This window comes from Pseudopipra pipra, chromosome 3, assembly GCF_036250125.1.
Source record: "Pseudopipra pipra isolate bDixPip1 chromosome 3, bDixPip1.hap1, whole genome shotgun sequence".
Classification (NCBI taxonomy): Eukaryota; Metazoa; Chordata; class Aves; order Passeriformes; family Pipridae; genus Pseudopipra; species Pseudopipra pipra.
This window is the reverse complement of record NC_087551.1, coordinates 69,503,691-69,524,668: the sequence shown is the minus strand read 5'-3', so window position 1 is coordinate 69,524,668 and position 20,978 is coordinate 69,503,691. Positions and strand designations below refer to the sequence as shown.

At 37.7% G+C, this 20,978-nt stretch overlaps 1 protein-coding gene across 1 annotated transcript in view; it reads right to left on the bottom strand.

Annotated features, from left to right (window-relative positions):
• Nucleotides 1–20,978, bottom strand: part of REV3L (REV3 like, DNA directed polymerase zeta catalytic subunit) — a 127,032-nt gene that overhangs the window by 9,072 nt on the left and 96,982 nt on the right. The window contains exons 19-27 of the mRNA XM_064649744.1: nucleotides 15,230–15,345; nucleotides 10,120–10,238; nucleotides 9,313–9,431; nucleotides 8,205–8,346; nucleotides 5,677–5,921; nucleotides 4,571–4,679; nucleotides 3,522–3,728; nucleotides 2,779–2,888; nucleotides 1,621–1,735 (exon numbers count right to left, since the gene is read on the bottom strand). Of these exons, the coding sequence (XP_064505814.1) occupies nucleotides 1,621–1,735; nucleotides 2,779–2,888; nucleotides 3,522–3,728; nucleotides 4,571–4,679; nucleotides 5,677–5,921; nucleotides 8,205–8,346; nucleotides 9,313–9,431; nucleotides 10,120–10,238; nucleotides 15,230–15,345 (1,282 nt within the window). The remainder of the gene's footprint in view (nucleotides 1–1,620; nucleotides 1,736–2,778; nucleotides 2,889–3,521; nucleotides 3,729–4,570; nucleotides 4,680–5,676; nucleotides 5,922–8,204; nucleotides 8,347–9,312; nucleotides 9,432–10,119; nucleotides 10,239–15,229; nucleotides 15,346–20,978) is intronic.

Here is a 20,978-nt window from a genome sequence, read left to right as displayed (position 1 = left end):
TGTAATTAATGCACTGGCATCAGGGATGGTGAACATTTTCTCTACTAAGTCGCACAAGTTGGTTTGAATGTAGGTATGTAACAGAGAATGACAGAATATGCCGAGTTGGAGAGGACCTACAAGGATCACTGAGTCCAACTCTTAGTCCTGCACAGGACCATCCACAAGACTTACACCATGTACCTGAGAGTATCATCCAAACGCTTCTTGAACTCAGACTTGGTGCTGTGACCACTTTTCTGGGGAGCCTGTTCCAGTACCCAGCACCCTCTGGGTGAGGAACCTTTCTCTAATATCCAACCTAAACTTCCCCTGACACAACTTCAGGCCATTCTCTTGGGTCCTGTCACTGGTCACCACAGAGAAGAAATCAGTGCCTGCCCCTCCTCTTCCCCTCATGAGGAAGTTGTAGACTGCAATGAGGTCTCCCCTCAGTCTCCTCTTCTCCAGGCTGAACAGACATGTGCCCTCAGCAGCTCCTCATACAGCTTCCCCTCAGGGCCCTTCACCATCTTCGTTGCCCTCTTTTGAATGCTCTCTAACAGCTTAATATCTTTTTTACATTGTGGTGCCCAAAACTGCACACAGGACTCAAGATGAGGCCACACCAGTGCAGAGCAGAGCAGGACAATCCCCTCCCTTGACCAGCTGGCAATGCTTAGCCTGATGCCCCCAGGACACAGTTGACCTTTCTGACTGCCAGGACACTGCTGACTCATATTCAACTTGCCATCAACCAGGATCCCAGGTCCCTTTCTGTGGCACTGCTCTCCAGCATCTCATTCCCCAGTCTGTACAAACATCCAAGACTGCCCCATCCCAAGTGCAGAATCCACCACTTTCCCTTGTTGAACTTCATATGGTTGATGATTGCCCAGTCCTCTAATTTGTCAAGGTCTCTCTGAAGGGCCTCCCTGCCTTCAAGGGAGTCAACAGCTCCTCAGAGTTTTGTATCATCTGCGAACTTGTTTAGTATCCCTTCCAGTCCTGCATCCAAGTCATTCGTGAAGATGTTGAAGAGCACAGGGCCTAAGATGGAGCCCTGTGAAACCCCACTAGTGACAGGTCACCAGTCTGATGTTACTCCATTCACTATCATCCTCTGTGCTCAACCCATGAGCCAATTGCTCACCCATCACATGATGTGTTTATCCAGCTGTGTGCTGGACATTTTGTCCAGAAGGATCCTGGGAGAGACCTTGAAAGCTTTGCTGAAATCCGAAAAGTTTATATCAACTGGCTTCCCTTGTCAACTAGGGGTGTTACCTTGTCATAAAAGGTAATCAGTAATGCCAAACCCAGAGAGATGCTTCCCAAAACTGATGAGACAGGAATTTCAAACTGCCTGATGCTGCCAGCACAACAGGCCACCATGCATCCTGATGTGAAAGTAGGAATATTTCTTTTTGTTGTTGATACTGCAGTGCTCCTCTGACAAGGTCCCTGAGGCATTAAGGGGCTTGCAATATATACCCAGAGAAACACCACAGCACATGACTGTTGTATATCCTTATCCTACATTAGGGTTCAGAAAGATCTTTTATCTTCTTTTTTGTTTTGTTTTTTTTTAAAAACAGTGTTTTCACTCAACATACTCAAAGTAAAGTATTTTCCTTTTACCTTTTCAAACTTCAGTTTAACAGGTTTGGGGTTTGTTGCTGTTACAGCTTCAGCAATTTCTTGACCAATCTTAAAAGACTGCTCCTTCGTGGCTCCTTTCAAGAGTACAAACATGCTACAAGAAATCAGACATAGGAAATAAGTGCAAATCTGCTCAACTTGGTTCCTGAAAATTATAAGCTATAGTTTCTGGGGTAGCAAGGCAGGGATTTTGTTATCAATTGCATTCCCTTCCTTCAGCTAGAAAAGCGAAAAATCTGAGAAACTTCAGCGTTCAGTATGAAATGAGGAGTGCCAAAGGCCTGACGAAGCTGTGACCAGCTGCTGAGGCAGGGAACACAACCGTTCCCAGGCACTGCAAAACTTGAGTTCACAGGAGAGAACTGTAAAGAACTCTGGGTACGCCACTTTTGCTGTCCATGAGCAGCAATAGGATTTTACTTCCTTTCTCCAACAATTTTTTTAAGTGAAACTACTATGAATTCAGTATCTTTGAAATTTCAAGTCTTTTATCAAATCGAGCTGAAATCAGTCATTGGAGTCACAAGTTGTTACAGAAGGACAGCCAGACAAGCTTTGTTTCCCAACGGCTGAAAAATTATCTGAGTGTAGAACAGAGATAGATATGTCTAGAGCATGGCTATTATTTAGATGAAAGATTGACTGAGAAAGGGGAGATATTTATATGATGTATTTCAGGCAGCCTAATAATATCTTTGCATGCTCTGGTGGCTGCTTCTGAATTGTATCCACTTTTGAAGCTTAAAATAGTGCCTTCCTCAAGAGGTAATGCCTACTATGTTATAAATATTCTATTTTCTAAAATAAAAGCAACATCAGAAATGGGCACAAAACCAGTAATTTGGTAAATTAGATTTATACTAATTCACAACTGAAATAATATTATTTCCCCCCCTCTTTCTGTTCCACGTAATTTTCAAATGAAAGGAAACCTTCAAAGTTCTAAGAGTCCTAACAAACTTGAGGAAACTGGATATTATTTACTTTGCATATTCTGCAAGACAGTAAGCAACATCCAAAGAGGGTCCACGTACTCTTTTCAGCATCATACGTTCCCCTTTTTGAGACAAAAGAAAAATCTATCTACAAAGAATTACTATGATTTTAAAACATTATAAGAAGCAGACCATTAATTACCTGTCTGTATCACCATACACAACGTGAGCACCCCATTTTTTTGTATCATTCACCAATTTAATGGCACGCTCCAATGTTTCTCTGGCTTTGTGGACAATGCTATCTCCAATCTGCAAAGTTAAAGACAGATTGAAAGCTTTATTCTTACTGTTAAACCAAACACTAGCTCATGGTAAACACAGCCTAACTGTCTTTGATCTGTTTATGAAAATTACTATATTGAGACAATATCTTTTATTTTATGGTTTAAATGCATATAAGAAATAAAAAGCTTGCTTAAATTACCCTAAAATAAAAAGAATTGAAGGAATGATGACAAAAAAATATTAAGAATTAAAAGAAAGAAAAATTTGGTTTAAACTTCTTCAGACATATTGAAAGTGTAAGGAGCAAGACATGACTGCTTTGGACCACTTTCTCTAGGTTTTGGATTCTGCTGATTCCTCTGAAAATTATGAAATAGCTACAATGTTTTATTTTATTTCCACTATTAGAACTGTAATCCAATCCACCTTTGGAGATAGCTCTATAGAAATGCCAACTTCAAATGTTCTTTATGGGAAGAAGAAAAATAAGACATTTCTTTCCAAAAGGTCACAAATAAATCCTAAGTTGCTGATTTGCAGTATTACAAATAAAACCAGCTTTTTTTAGTTTAAGTATGTTTCAAAAAATTATAATACTATGTTATCTGACTAGTGCCTTTCCCACATTTTATATATGTTTTTATTTGTAACCCTTACCTCAGTGCATGGCATTCTTCCAGAAAAATTAGCAGCAGTATAACCAAATGTAAAATTAGCAATATATTTAAGACCCAACTGACGAGCTTCAAGCATTCGAGTCACAGCCTTGTCATGCTTATAAGCCTTCATTGACTGTTTGACCATTATCCTAGTCTTCAAGATTTCTTCCAGCATCCTTGGCAGCACACCCTTTCTTACTGAAGGCTGCCATAAAGGGAACAAAGAAAAAAATTATGTTTAAAAGCGTAACCTAAACAGGTAGGTGTAAAATCAAAACCCAGAACTGTTAGTTAACCTCTGTCAGGAAGACAAAGTAATTAGTAAGATGCCCTAGCCACCAACAGCTTGGCTTTTCCCACAAATATTACAAGGAATCTAGAATATAGGCAAAGCTCTTAAGGGCAGAGTAAACAACTTTTTGTTATTTGTTTTCATCAGCCCTGCTAATGCAATGTTCAGATAATCTTATTAAATAAAATGGGACTTCAATACTGTTAATTCTCAAAATATTAAATGTTGAAGGAATATTGTCTTTTAAAAATTCTGCAAATATTCTTTACTTAAAGTTTTTGTTTTCCATTAAATACATGTATGCTGGTGATTGGCTAACCATTTGTAGGAACTCCAGACCATATCCACTACAAATCAGCCAGCAGAATACAAAATGAGAACAACAGTCAGGGAGTTTCATCTCCCAGTCCATGACTCTTTTTCTAGGAAAGCATTCTGCAGGCAGGAGAGGAATGAAGAGTTACACACAGATAATTACCGCTTGATCCCCAAACTACACAAGTAAAATACAATTTAATTATAGATGAAATAAGCCTTCAGTAAAAAGGAAAACATAAAATGACATTTTACTTCCTGAACTGCCAGAAGTTCAACGCTTTGACAAATATCAAAGAACATTGCGAAATGGGAGATTGAACCTCCCTTTTCTGTCTGCTCTTAATGTAGCAAAATATAAACTACAATATCAATTTGACCTTAAGCTAGGCAGCCAACACGGAGTGAAAATGCCTGTCAAAGAGTACTAGTATAATTACCTTGACAAAAGCTACTCCACTGGGTGACACTGTGATATCGTGCCTAATCTGGTAAAGTAAGTCAGGAGGTACTCTGAGAGATGTACAGCCAAATTTGAATGCATCATATCTAATAAAGAGAGAATTTATATAAGAAGACAAGTCATTCATTTACAGCCCAATCAAGCACAGCATCAGCTCAAATTGAAATGCTGATAATGCCAGCAAGGATAGAATAAACTCAGGTATAAACAAACATAACATAATTTCATATTTCTTAGCCAAAGGCAAAAAGCTCTAGGAATAAAGTACTAATAAATGGCTAAATTCCAATGCATGCATAATTTATCAAGTCTCTTCTGTGTTAATGAATTATTTCCAAATTCTGAGTTGGTGGAGGCACGTATTCATACAGTAATGCCCTATGGAAACCATACATGTTTACCGAGTACCACATTCCACAAATTTTCTTCCTACAAACTCAGAATTTCAAATCAGAAACTTAAAAGCCTGATGGTGATGCCTAGCAATTACCGTATGCATCTTCCCATTCTTCAAAATACTGTTTTATGGAGGTAATTATAAAGAGCAATGAGATTTTTTTCCAATTAACAGAATAACTGTTAAGCTCAATAAAAGATGCTACACATCTATTAATGAGAATAACTCATTGTATCTTTTAATTTTAAATAGTTAAGATCAGAGTGAACTACAACTGTTAAAAGAACTACCATAATCTATTAAGGAGTAGTAGTACTAGTCCAGTTTTGAAGATAGGTTGTGCATTTACATTACCTTATTTTGAAGCAATATTAAAAAACAGCATCACCACAATAATGAAAGAGGTGTAGGTACACACGCACACATACACATCGTTGTTTGTTGCTTTTTTTAACAGAACACAGTCTAATTCTATATTTAATTAAAAATACATATTGATGTGTATATGTATATATGTGCTTACACACACACCCACATGGTATATTTTTATCATCCCTACTGTGTAACAGAAAATGATGCTATTCATACCTGCCCATTTTTTCCAAGAACAACAAAGGGTTCTCAGAATCTTAGAAGACATTAAAGTCTCTATGGAATAAAAGTTTGAGAAAAGAAGAACAACTTACTTTCCTAAGTTTTCAACGTGTCCCAGGCAGGTTGAAAAACAGTAGTTGTATGCTATCACAATGGAAGGATATAATGACTGGAAATCTAAGACAAGAACAGCATTGCTGTAGAAGCGGGATTCTGGCTCCATTATTAAGGGAACACATTGTGGGGCTTTCATTTGAGCTCGCTGTTGGACACTGGGTGTCACAGCAATGTAATTCATTGGCTTCGCAATACGCAGCATCACAGACTCCACACGATACTGCAAAATAGTTTGGATATTACATCAGTTTGGATATATATATTATTTGGATATATAATCATTATAATTTCAAAAACACAGAACAAACACGTGTGCATTAAAACAGTGCAAATGCACATTTATATTTTCTAAATTTAAAGTACAGAAAAGTAGTTTTCCAAAATAAATAGCTCCTAATGTATATTTTAATGGATTGTTTTATCACCAGATCATCTTCAGGGTCCCTTCCAACCCTAAACATTCTATGATTCTATATTTTCTACCACATATAGTGACACTTTTCCATGTTTCCTCTTCATTTAGCCCTGATCACTGAAAGTAAAGTACTTCTTATTTTTATCTATGGAAGAAATAAACATCTAACAGGCTGCAACAACATATATGGATAGCCATGCTACAGTTGTTGAATAAGCATTTGCTAAACTGTACTTCTGTTAGAGTTGCACATTATTGAAGAAAACAAAGTATATACAGTTGATGACCATTTTCCATAGGACTCTGCACAGCAATTTTATTTCAATATTTGGGGAAACAAAAACAATGTGTGAGTCATATAAGCTGATAATTGTGCCTCCATGCTTTTAACCATGAGAAGTAACTGGAATGTACTTGGCAATAAGAGAACCAAGGGAAGAATTTAAGTCAACTCATCTCAAAACTCTGCCATTTTGCACTGGGTAACATGCTTTCTCCCTGATGATACCACAAGTAGTACAGGAAGCATAAAATAACAAAGACCTTGTTGAAGACATGACAAAACGTCATACTAGGAACTAACAACATGAGTGAAAAAACAGCCCTATTTATTTATGTCTAATTCAATGCTTTAGTAAAGGAATATCTTCACAAAAGGAAGTGATGATTCTTCTGAGTGAATAAAAAAATTATTTGAAGTGACTGGGAATTGTTGCAACTGCTGTTTCTGTGATCCAGAAAGTTTCAGTGGAAACAGAACATAGGTGCACAGAAGGGAAGAAAAAAGAACAGTCAGGATAGAAAATGCAGTATGCTTCTGTTGCTCACTCCCACTCACAGACATTTGAGAAAATGACAGGCAGAACAGTGTTTGTGGGCTGCAATCATGACAGTTTAAGTATATCTATGTTGGCAGTATGCCGGTCCCACACTCCCTGTCCCTAGCTGTGCATTTCTCTTCCCTTGCTCCAAGAGCGGTTATTTTCTGGTAAATCAGGGAGATAAACTGGCAAATACCTACTGAATGCCACCATGGCTCTGCTATGGGTGCCTGCCTGCCTGCTCCCCACTCCCTCACAGAGGGCCATTACCAGCAAAACCAACAAGAACCTGCACTGGGTCAAGAGATGACATAAAAATTGCAGTCAAAGGAAAAAAGCTGGCAAAAGTTTTTTAATTGGACTGAATTGTCAAGGAAACTGCAGCTTTAGACACTCCCATATCTGCCTGTCTTACGACAATGGTGTCTGCTTAGGACATTAGTCTTTAAGTTGTCTTTTTGTCCATAGAAGTTGGTAAAAAAAAAAAAAATCAGTTTTGGTCAGCTGTTTTTTAGAAAGCAGAAAGACTGTAGGAGAAGAAGTATGGTAGGAAAGTAGATGACAAGAGAAGAGCTGTAACACATGAGAGAGTAGCTGCCTCATTTCAGGTGCTGTTCAGGTCTCACATGAAGCCACGACAACAGTCGAGTTAGTCAAGTCACTCAGAACCTGGGCAAGGAAAGCCTTTAGTAGTACTGGAGCGTGCTGGGGTCTCAAATAAACAGTAGCTCTCACTCTGTCCTTCTCCCTTTCTCTCTGATGCTAGTACCAAAATAATAGAACCGCACACATCTTGCATGGCAAATCTCACTCAGAAGTCTGCTTCACAGGAAATGTCACTTAGAATATATTCGATGCAGCTTTGTCTGCCTGGAAGAAAATAATCTCATCTTTCTAAAACACGCCCAATTATATTTATGTTTTAGAGGGCACTCATTTTCAGACTCATCTAAGTGTGAACAATACCAACTCAAAGTGAAAGCTTAGTACTTCTGAAGTGAGTAGAAGACAGAGATTTACTGGTATGATTAAATTTGGGCAACTCTATTTTTAACAGCTATTTTTAAACTCTGAGACTAGCCAACTCAAAAGCAGCAATAATGGACTAAATGGTATTCTTTATGTTTCACTTTCACACTAATTTCATGTCAACAGTCTTCTGTGACCCTATGAAAATACACTTATGAACTGAACAGATACTGAAGAACTAAAACATTTTGTAAAACCTATTTTGATTTTGTGAAGTATAAGAAAAACTAAGTCTTACCTGGGAGCCTCTTGTTAATACATGTAAGAACTGAATGCCAAAAAGTCTCGCCATTTCACTTGTTCTGTCAATCAAATCCAGTTTGTCTAACAACAGGAGATTCCCACGGACCCGGCTAACATAATGATCAACCATTTTCCATCTGTGAAAGCAAATGCCTCGTTATAAACAATCCGAGTGCTGCTCCTTCTACTAAGAAAAAGGTAGTTTTATGATAACTTGTTACAAACCAGCAAATAAAATTACCTCTAGGACATTTTCATATGTTTTTTTCAAAAATGTTGCATACATAAATATATACTTACATATTCTAAAGATATTCACAGAATGTGTTACAGCAAACTACTTTTAAGGCATCTCTCAATGACATGTTATATTCTGTTTTCCTTACTGTCCTAAAGGATTATCAAAACAGAAACTGAGTTTCTCTTCATGTGTTTACATGTTTTTTTTAACAGAGTGACCTTTTGTGGAGACATCCTTCCATATTAAGAACACCTATCTCAGCTGAACATAGATTTAGAATTTCAGTATAAACCAAGTTTCTACCTAGTTAAAAAGTATTTAACTTTTACAGAAATTTTATGTATGTCACAAACAACATGCAGATCAGTACTCAGTTTTATGAATTGTTCATATCATGCAATACCAAATCACTCATGGAAGAGTGAAGCTCAATATGACACACGTTATACAAAGGTATTTTCAAGCAGCTATAGTTACTGTCTTAACATGTTGCACACTGTTTTGTACTACTTTTAAGCCTAGTTTGTTTGACATGCACTGTGAAGTGAAACAGAAGCTGACAGTTCATTAAAAGCCCTTCTGATGAATAGCATACACAAAATAAAAGACATTACAGAACTTCAAAACAGTACATCTATTCAGATATGTTGAAACTCTAACTGAAAATGTCTTGTTGAAATATTGAGGGTATAACTATACAACAGAACAGCCAAGTAAATAAGCTCATCTTGCTGCATATACACTGTTCTAGTGCTTGAACTAAACTGATTATTTCTTCCTATGCTGACTTCAGCTTATACCTATCTGATGTTAAGAATCTGGCCTCAAAAACAACAAACAAAATGGATTAATAGATCGTTACCTGTAGACATCTGCCTTATTATCAAACCAATCAGACAAAACTCGGAAAGTAAATAAAGGAAAACGATGATGAAGAACATGAAAGCCCACATTTTCAAAAGTGTAATTTGTTAGATTCACCTAGAAAAACACAGTGGACACATTAAAGATGAACAATGGCTTTCATAATCAAAGAAATCTCTACTTTTCAAAAACTGTAACAATTGAAGTTATTTTTTTTTTTGGTATTTTGTTAAAAAGGTAAGCATTTATACTTAGAAGTCCCTAACAAGTCAGGAAAGAGTATCCCTCATCAACTGAAAAGAATATGCAGAATTAAGCAGTTCATAAAGATAAGGTCTGAATTTAGTCAGAACGAGATTTGTAAAGACTGAACCATTTGAGTATTAAATGTAAGGTCATAAATGGAAAAAAAAAAAAAAAAAAGGAAAAAAAAGAAAAGAGTAAATCTGACAGCTTAAAATAAGTTCAAGTATTTAATTTTGTAAAAGAACCATATTAGACAAATTCAAATTTTTAAAACAGGTAAGTTGTTCTCCAAACCCACAAAGAAGGGAAAAGGAATATATCATTATAAAACATTACTGATTCAAGACTTTTTTATTTTTATTTTTTATTTTATTTTATTTTATTTTTTATTTTAGCAATATGCAAAATCCATTCTCAAAAAGCAGCAAACTACTCTATTTGAAAAGGTTTAGAAAGAAAAAGATCAAAGAGTTACACAAATTACATGAAACTTTCAACAAAGTCTACAATAATTAAAAAATGCCAGTAAGTGAAAACATTAACCTTTTAAAAACTTTACCTCATTTCTCATCATTCTCCAAATATTCAACATAATTCGCCCAACAATATTTATTTCACTCATTGTATCCGATCCATATTCATCCAGCTCGGTTGCAAATCTGTTCTCTTTCTTTTCATCTAAAGACATTAAAAGAGAATTTTATACGAATTATAAGACAGTCAAGACCAGATCAAGCTATCCCTCTTCCAACTTGAACTCTCTAGAAAAATAAGAATTCATAAAGACTGTTACTGATTGCACAAGATTATTTATTTACCAGTCATCTACACAATCTCTAAATAAAAGTCCCCCAGGTTTTTCTGCTCTTGCACATTCCTCTGAATGAAACTTCAGTTTCATTGAAATGGTGTCCAAGGCAATATATTCTCTACAGTGAATACATTGGTTAAGCAATGCTGAATGTTACTTGAGAGTTAGCTGCACACACATTAGTGCACAACATAAAAAAATTATAATTGAAAAAAAGTGACTTCTGCCCGAAAGAGTTTATAACTCAAGGTTTTACTTGCAAAGATCTTACACAGTTGGAACCAGGTCATGGGAGAGAAAAGTCAGTGCTTTTCACAGAGTAAAAGCAAACCCACAGCAGTAGGAGCAGGTAGACATGAGTTCTGGATAGCACAGAAAGAGAAGATAATAAGAAGGAACAAATTCAGCACTCTGCATCTTTCTGCGAGACAGCAGTGACCAAAGTACAGAAATACATTGTCTTTTGCCATCCTTGATTTTTGTCATGCTTTGGAATACTAGAACACAAGAAAAGACAGTCTTTTTGGTATACATTTCTTGAAATCATCTTTTTTTTTCAGTCAGCATAAGTCTACAGTTTTGGTATTCTTTCCAGAGTTCACATAGAAGTTTTTTTAAATGTACCACGCAGATTTAAATTCAATAGAAAAACACACTGATTTGATCCTCCTGTCTTATTTCTTCTTAATAATTTAATGGAAGAGAAAGCACTTTGAAGCAATTTCCTCACATTTCTAAATTCATATCCATTTTTCAACTGTTGGTTGTTTTGTATTCTGCCATCACTCATTTATCAGGTATGCCTGCACAGTATTCCGTTAATAAAAAGCAGAACATTTTGGACAGTGTGCACAAGTGTGGATACATAACGCTTTGCAATAATGATCTGAACTGAGCAATCAGTTCCTCAGACAGCCAAGAAACACATTTACTCTTGAAGACAGAAGTAAAAATTGCATGAAATTCTGCAGAACTGCTGTGAAACATAATACAGACTTAATTTCATCTGTTGACCTTTCAAATGTGTATCCTATCAACTAAAATATGGCTAACAAAACCTATTTGTCATTTGCTGACCTAATCAATTCTGTTTTGAGTAAAAATTTAGCAGACCTTTCATTCGCTTCACCAAAATGCATACTATCTTTTTAACATCCTTGTTTCAGATTTTTAAGGAACAAAAATAGCAATTTCTTTTTTCATGTTTGCATGGAAAAAATGGCCTACAAGCAGCAACATTTTGTCTTCTGCTTTTCTTCATTTCCACATGCCGGATCTCCCGTGAACGCGAGGAACTTATGATTTCCCCCCCTCAATTTTTTTTTTGTTTTATTGGAAGAAGAAACTATTGGTTAGTTCTAGTTTCCGCAGTCTCCTAGTTCTCTTTTGACTTGTTTAGGAGATGCCCTGTATTTCTCAAGTTTGCTTCACGTCTTGCAGGTAAAGACAGGTAACAAAGTATACTGTGGTCACAAGGAAGACCCACTACCCTGATGAACCAGACTCTGCATGTGATGAGCACTGCCAAATTACAAAAACCTGTACTACTCTACAACTGGTGTGGGGAACATATCACCAGAAATACCTAAGCCTCTTTGGGAACTACGCTGTTGAGAAGCAGAACTGGACATTCTTCCTATCTTTCAAGTGTATGAGATGAAATGAAGTCTCCTCTTATCCTCTGTTATCCACTCCCTAACTTTGAGCTGTGATGCAAAGAAGGAAACAGGAGGCCACAGTGCACACACAAAAAAAATGCCACTACGCACAGGCACAGTACTCACTTCTGTTGTGATGTGTCTTAATGACTTATGAATAGTTCACTTGTAAATGGCAGAGGCAGCACCAGACTCAGCCAATAAAGCAAAACCAGAGAGAAGTCCAGCTTTCTTTTTGTTAAGTTGAAATCACAGGAAAGGGAAGGAAAAGTACCTTCCATCTTTATTTCAATAGGAGGAAAGAGGAGCATACTGCTTGAAGGAACTTCCTGTTCTGAAAATACAGCATGTGAAGAAGGGAGGGAAATATGAAGCATAGGGGTTGGAAAAGCAAGAGGAACGGGGTCAAAACTGTGGACAAGGAGGCCACAAAGCAACAGAGAACACAACAGCTTGAACGTATATGATCCTGCATGCAAGCCCACACTTATGGCATGACATTTTTGAGAAGAGCTCATCAGTGTGAACATATTCTTATCTTCTGCAACTGTGTCAAAAAAAATAATTACTTACCTTACAATAACACCAGTTCTAAGAAACACTTTAAATGTTATGTATTCCACTTCTGAATGTGCATCTACCAAGATGCACAAGATCATCTGCACTATGAATACCAGTGCTGTGGACATCAGGCCTATGTCCTGCATGCCCCCTTGAATTTCATGTTCAAAAATATTAAGGGCTACAATCCTAGTTTCCTTCACTAGAACTGAACCCACGTTGTGTGGGACTTGATATTTGTGGGGAAGGAAGCCCGACTGTGAAATACGTAACAACATCACCATTAAGAACCATACAGTCACCTTTCTCTGAGGACTGATTAATGTGGATCTCAATACCAGTAACTTGAGTAAGAGCTTATGTCAGGAAGATGGGTATTATTAAGAGCTTTGCTGATCTAACTGTTGATTCTGCATCAACTATAGTGCAGACAGAGCTGCCCTGCAAGACAAGAGCTTTGACTCAGCCTTTGAGAACAACAGTAGTTACCTGTCCCAAACTGAAGAGATTGTTCAGCCATACTTCTACAGTAGAGCAGTAAACCTTTCTGATCCTTGGAGGTTAAAGAACCTTTGACTACAACACTTACTGCTCCTCTTACCAAAGACATTGCAAATCTTGAGGTGTAACAGGTCAAAAATTTTTCAGAGCATTCTTTAGTGCTTCTGAAGACTGAGCACAGAAGCATTATTATTGCAGTCAGTGCATGATCTCAATTTGAACCATCAGGGGAATTGCATAACAAGATTCATGCAATCAGTTATTATTTCTAAAGAACAAATTTGAGAGCTTTGTGCTAAAAAATAAAACTTGTGAGCCAATTCATATTTAAACTATCATGCGCTCCTGTTTTCACATATTAAGTATTTAAAAATTCACCAAAGTCCAATTCCCAACAACTTTCAACTGAAGATACAAATTTTATCTTATGTTTTCTTGTCCCTGGGAGGACTCTATAACTCAGATCTTTTCTAAACATGTCACAGGTATCAAAAGCATCAAAAGAGTGTACAAATATTCAAACCTGAAGGAAGGAGTATGTGAACATAGTGCTTCTAAAACATCGTGTTCTTCTGCACAGGCACATAGGACTCCAACATAAAAGATGCTATTCCTATGCTGGGTATTCAACTAGCCCATATCATGTTCTATCATGTACTCAAAAGCAGATGCTTCAAGATGGGGGAAGCAATTATTGATACTCCCTCTAGGTCTCTCCCAGCTTCTAACCATTTGCAGCTTCCTGGGCGAGACATTATTTTCACACATATCATAGATCCCAATGGATTTTTCTTCCAATAATTTATCTCCTCTTAAAGCAATATACACCTTAAGCATTTGTATTATCTTGTGACAAGGAACTCAACAGTTCAATAACATAGGGATGAAAAATTAACTTCTATTTTGTAGCTGCCATTTATTAGCTTCACTTGATTTCTGGTTCTTGCATTGGAAAAGACCATGAAAAACCAATCCATATTTCCCTTTATCCCTCAAGATTTCATAGGCTTTTACCTTTCCTATACAGTTTTGTCTCTTCTGGAATCCCAACTTATTAAATTATTAGACACATTTGGATTATCCTTCTCATCTTTACCAGTTCTCCTTTATCCACTTAGGGAGGGGGGAAGGTTATGAGGAAGCTAGAACCACAGTACTTGACGTACAAGCACGCTACAGATTTTTACATTTTTCACATTTACATTCATTGCTTCATATTCTCCTTGCTCCATAATTCCTAAAACATGCTTTTGCAACCACTACAAAGCAACAGGCTCAAATTTTTAATAGAACAATCACAGTAAAGTACTTCTTATTTCATGGCTATTTAGTTTCTGTGCAGATCTTTGGCAAGAGCCCTGAAAAAAACATTTTTTTCAATGGGTTTGATTTTTAAAATCTCCCTCATCTATATCCTCTTCATGACCGCAAAGAGTAACAACAAATTTTTGAGACAGTTTGTAATTTTACAGTAATCTTGGTTCTCCTCAGGTGCAAGAGCACATTTATTTAGCTCTTCACTAACTGCATTCTTCAAAATGATAGCTTCTTTTGATTGGCTAAATATAGACACTAGGCTTACCATTCTCATGGATAATTTTCTCTCCAGGTTTTCAAGAAAAAAAATCCAAACAGACTTTTCCCCAATGTTGGAGGAAAGCATCAGCACTTGGGCCCAATAAAATTTGCCCACAGTAAAAGAGTGGGTATTGAAAGTGAGGATTTTATTACAGTGCTGCTGGCCAGGGCAAGTGCTGTGCAGGAGTATTTTTATATCCTCATATTCCAGCCAGAGAAACCACAGATGATGACTGAAGTCAACGAGAAGCAAGGGAAGGTTTGGTGCAGAAGCACCTCCAAGAATTGAAAAGTTAACACACAATTATAGAAAATGAGTTCAGGTTTATGAATAGAGGACACACCCAGAAGTAGAATACACAAGGAATTTGACAATTCAGAAAACACCAGAATCTCACTGATATTTCAGTTTTTGGCGTGTGTGATTATACTATAACAACACATAAGCAAGAACAAAAAAGAGGTCCATCTGAAGAAACACTCTACATTTATTTTTTTAATTTCATAGATTTCAACTTGCTTCTATTGGAACTGAACTGAAACCCTCTACAATAACTTACCTGGCACACGAGAAATCATCTGGCATAAATCAACATTTAGTGCAGCAGCCCTCTGTAAGAGATAACCCCAGGAATGCATCTGGACTTCATAGCCTAACAAAATGTCTGGGTCATATCTAGAGAGGTGGGGGGAAAAGAAAAATGAGCCTCATATTATTTAAGAAAGTATTTTCCATGAACAGAGTATAAACAGGATTTCATTCAAATCATGTTGAGTTTAAAAAAGATTCAGTCACAATGGGTTTCTATAACAGCAGCATCTGGACTAGGAGACTACTCAAAACACAATCTTTTAGAATTTTCAATAACATTCAACTGCAAAGATATTTAGAAAGAGTATTTTCACTGGAATTTTTTTAGCATATTTCTGTTATTTCAGTCTTTACAAATAAAGAACAAAATTGAGGTCTTGTTAGGTTTTATTGATGGAATCAGGATGTATCGAGCATAAACTGAAACCTAGCTACTGGCACAAGACAGATGTGGAATGAAACAGTCATGCCTATGGAACAGAATTTGCCACTAGATTTGCCACTAGGTTAACTTGAATGTTTTGCAAATAACAATGTGTCATGCATGCTGCAGTGTAGCTTATAGTAATCATGGGGCACTTCTGGTCCTAAATGATAACCCTTTATTAGGAGTTACAATTTGCAGTTGAGTGAGAGCTGTCTAAAATGAAACACAGAGCAAAGCAACCATATCTACCAGTTCTCTTTAAATATCTCTTCCTTTACGAAACCCTCTTTCTAGAAGACATGCAGAAAAAACTCATTTTATGCTGTATCTCATTCTAGCTGGCTGGCTTAAGTACAATAAAGACAGAATTGTCTCCTGAAACAGTAATTGCCTGCCTTCCAATAAGGCTCAGAGAAGAGCTGACTAGACAGAAGGACAAACAACATGCCTTCAAAGACAAAGCACAGGTAGGAATTAGCTCAGAGTCAATATCACCTACCTTTTGAGTAGGCACTTTTAAAATCAGAAGTTGAGATCTGGTTACTTGCCAAAGAGACTAAGAATGATTTTCTTGGACTGGGCAGAGAGACTGGCCAAAGTAACATCTGTCATTCTTATAGCAAAAAAAAAGAAAAGAAGCTTCAGTGGGAAGCTTCTTGGTTGGACTAGATGATCTTTAGGGTATTTTCCAACCTTGATGATTTTATGATTCTTTCAATGCAGCTCAGTCAAGGGGTTTTGAGTTCCAGCAGGAAGCATTTAATACAAATGAATGACAAAAGGGCAACGGTCAAGGGGTGGAGGACTGGACAATAGGCTGAGCACAGTCTATGCCCAACCCCACAACAGAATGCAGGCTTGTAGACCTTAGTTTATGGGAGAAGTAGACAGAGGCCTTGGTTTAACAGGATCTCTGTACTTTTTGCATCCTTAGCACATAAAAAAATGCCGACATTTCCTGACTGTTGAATATAAGAGAACACCCTTTCCCCAAATACTGAGTTAGCTGTATCACAGACATTACAAATGAAGCTTCAGAATTTATCAGGAAGTGTCTTCCTCGCTTGTGAGTCCCAGCCAAAGGCAGATGACTACTCACTTTGAAGTTACTAATTATTTTGAGAATAGCTCCAGAAAAGAGCTTCTCCACACTTCTGCCATAGACAATAACTTCCAGTGAAATATATTTCAAGCTTCTTACTCAGTATGACTATTGCTTTATTACAATTTGGGCTTTAGCAAAAATTCCCTTTATCACCTGCTTCTACTTGTGAGGGAATCATTTTTTGATACAATTTTTGCATAAAGCAGAGGATTCTAAAGTAAGTTTTTGATTTCTAGTATTATAGAGAAAGTAAAAGAACTAGCACTTTGCATTTGCTGCAATCACACCACATCTACAGGATGGACAAGGGATCAGACCCAGCCAACACGGGTTTAGGAAGGGCAGGTCCTGTCTGACCAAGCTGATCTCCCTTTATAATCAGGTGACCTGCCTGGTGGATGAGGGGAAGGCTGTGGATGTGGTGTGGATGTGATCTATCTGAACTTCAAGCAAAGTCTTTGACACCATCTCCCATAGCATTTTCCTGAAAAAGCTGGCAGCCCACAACTTGGACAGGGGCACTCTGTGCTGGGTTAGGAACTGGCTGGAGGGCCGGGCCCAGAGAGTGGTGGTGAATGGTACTGTGTCCAGTTGGCGGCCGGTCACTCGTAGTGTGATCAGTGTTGGGCCCAGTTCTGTTTAATATCTTTATTGATGATCTGGATGAGGGGATCGAGTGTACCATTGGCAAATTTGCAGATGACACCAGGTTGAGGGGGAGTGTTGATCTGCTGGAAGGCAGGAGGGCTCTGCAGAGGGACCTGGACAGGCTGGAGAGATGGTCTGATTCTAACAGGATGAGGTTCAACAAGGCCAAGTGCCAGGTCCTGCACTTTGGCCACAACAACCCCCTGCAGTGCTACAGGCTGGGGACAGAGTGGCTGGAGAGCAGCCAGACAGAAAGGGACCTGTGAGTTTGGATTGACAGGAAGCTGAACATGAGCCAGCAGCGTGCCCAGGTGGCCAAGAAGGCCAATGGCATCCTGGCCTGGATCAGGAACAGTGTGGTCAGCAGGACCAGGGAAGTGATTCTTCCCCTGTACTCAGCACTGGTGAGGCCACACCTGCAGTACTGTGTCCAGTTCTGGGCCCCTCAGTTCAGGAAGGATATTGAGGTGCTGGAGCAGGTCCAGAAAAGAGCAGTGAGGCTGGTGAAGGGACTCGAGTACAAGTCCTGTGAGGAGAGGTTGAGGGAGCTGGAGTTGTTCAGCCTGGGGAAGAGGAGGCTCAGGGGAGACCTCATCACTCTCTACAACTACCTGAAAGGAGGTTGTAGCTGGGTGGAGGTTGGTCTCTTCTCCCAGGCAACTATCAGTAAGACAAGAGGGCATGGTCTTAAGCTCTGCCAGGGGACGTTTCGGTTAGATATTAGGAAGAAATTTTTACAGAGAGAGTAATAAGACATTGGAGTGGGCTGCCCAGGGAGGTGGTGGATTCACCGTCCTTGGAGGTTTTTAAGATGAGACTGGATGTGGCACTTAGTGCCATGGTTTAGTAGTCATGGCAGTATTCGATTAAGGGTTGGACTTGATGATCTTGGAGGTCTTTTCCAACCCAGTTGATTCTATGATATTGCGCTATCTGCTGTTCATGTCAAAAGAATGATTCTTTGGTTTTGGAGAGAGGAAATTATCATCAGAATTGGATGCAGTAAATTTAGTCATTTTGGAAGCTTACTCTACCAATGGTACAAACCCAAAGCTACTTGGAACAATTTATGGACAAATGACTGAAGCTAGCCTGCAGTTCATTCCAGCAGCGAAATCAGCATCAGAAAGAGTTATGACCACTTGCTGCTCTGTATAACATACGATTGCCAAATGACATTCCAAAATTATGAATAGCTCCATCTAAGCTTTGAAATAAAAAGAAATTATGTGATGGTTTATACAGGCATAAAAGAAAAGTTACAAAAAATCAACATATTTTCAAATTAATTCTGATAATTAAACTATAGCATATTGAAAAACACTACTGATTATTTAAAATCAGGGAAGTACTCATTTATGTTCATATTTGAAAACTGATTTCTAAATTCTAAAAGGAAAACACTTGCAGATTTACACAGTGCAAGGCATTATGCAGATAGGTTCCATGATAGATGCAAACGTGAATGAGAAACTCGTGAAGAACTGCTTGTGTGGTACATAAAACAGTATTCATTATGCCAGAGATTTGCTTGCTCTTTTAAGCCTGTTCTGAACTGAAACAAGTATACAGTTTGGAAGCAGCAAGTTGCCATAACTGCATTGGCACCTACCACCTGTGATGAAGGACAGTTACTTTGAGTTTTAACTTGCCCAACAGTGCATTACCTTTCTCACTTCCTACTTAACAAAATTTTAGTGGGCTATTATATTATTACTGTAAATACCCCTGTATTAAAACTGAATACATTCCATCAATTCTGGACCTAATCTTCCTATTCTCTTTTAACCCTAATGAACAAAATGACCTCTGTAATCCATCTGCATATAATCTCAAGAACTGTTTCTCTAGTATCCTTCAAATGGGAAGATGTTTTATAAGACAAGACATAAAAGCACTTTAGTTTATGCTGTTTTCAGACACATGCATTTTCTCACATAAATAAATTGTATCTAATTTAAATATAACATATTTTAGCACAATTTTGTGGAAATTCACATGTAAATTGGAAAGCTTATCACTCAAATGATTTTTAAAAAAAACCAGTGTGCTAGTTTTGGACTCAGTCTTGCTTGTACAGGCCATTAGGGATTGCCTATAATGGCACATTAGTGAGTCATAGGCTATCGCTTTACAGCACATGACTTACTCTGCTTTTCCATCCCAACCAGACATACACTGCACATGTATTCATTCAGGGAAGGGTCTCATTTCAATTAATTTTGTCACCTCAAGTTTTCTAAGATGGTTTCTTTATTGTCATTGAACAAAAAAGGTTTCTTTGGGTAATCTGTTTTTTATATTTTAGCCACCTCTTGTAGAATGAGATCCTGCTCTTTCCATTCAACTTCCATGGTGATGAGGGTAGCTAGTTAAGACACCAACAATGAAGTACAGATGTCTAAGTTTCAGTTAGATGAAAAGTCATACAAAGCTATCTACATGGAAAATCAAGGTTGAATAGCCAGTAAATGGTGAAATCAAACCTTAATGTAAATTCCCTGTAAACACAGTCCCTAATGTCAGTTTGCCCATATATAAAACTTGGATCCAAATGGTATCCTTCTAAAAGCATAAAAAAAAATTAAATATACTACCAGCAACTGAGTTGCTCAAATACTGCAGTAAGTCACACATCCATGTATTTTATGTGTATCTGTATGCATTCACAAGTGTATTGCTGAATTATCTCCAAAGGAAAAAACGAAGATAGATTAAATTGAAGAGCTCCTTTCTGCTGAACAATACTTAGAACACCAAACTCTTGCATGACAGCATGCGTAAGATCTACCTTACGCAACAGGTTTAACAGACCTATCAGATTTCTTGCACCTAACAAGAGACACTGTTGTTTCTCGCTTCTAATTTCCTTGTTGATCAATGCTGCCTCAACTTATGCTGCAGAAATGCCCTCTCCTGTAGCCCAATCTCATGTAGCAGCTGTACCAATGAACCAGTGTGTTATCTGTCAAGACCTCCTGTGGTATTCTTTTTCCTATTACAGAAGAAGAGACATCTGGAGCTAAAAGATGACATTATTCCAAATGGGAAAATGAACAGGTAAACCCAAGTTTAGCTGATGTGAGCTAAGCTGAAGTCTCTCTGTCTCTCAACCCTTTTCATGTGGTGCCACAAAGACAACAGGCTGTGAGCTAAGAGGACAAGTTTTGTATGTTTCATTCTCCCTTCTCACAATTTTTACAGTATACTATGCAGTTGGTCTTCATCATCAGTGTAAGTTGTTTTATTAAAAGAAATTGTAATGAGACCAGCTGTTACAAATGCAAGAAACTAGTAAATTGTAATACTGATATTTGAAAGCTGCTGGTTAGGACTAACACAACAAGAATAAGAGGTGCGTCTGCCAACATAGTGCTCTTTTGTTAAAAGGATGGGCACTGATGCTGTTTTGCATGCTGTTGCCAGTCTCTGTGCAAAGATGAAAAGCAGCATTTATGCCGGTAGGATTTAAACACAACAGCATTAACATTCAACCCATACATGCTGCAGAGAGAAGAAATGCGATTATTTTCCTTT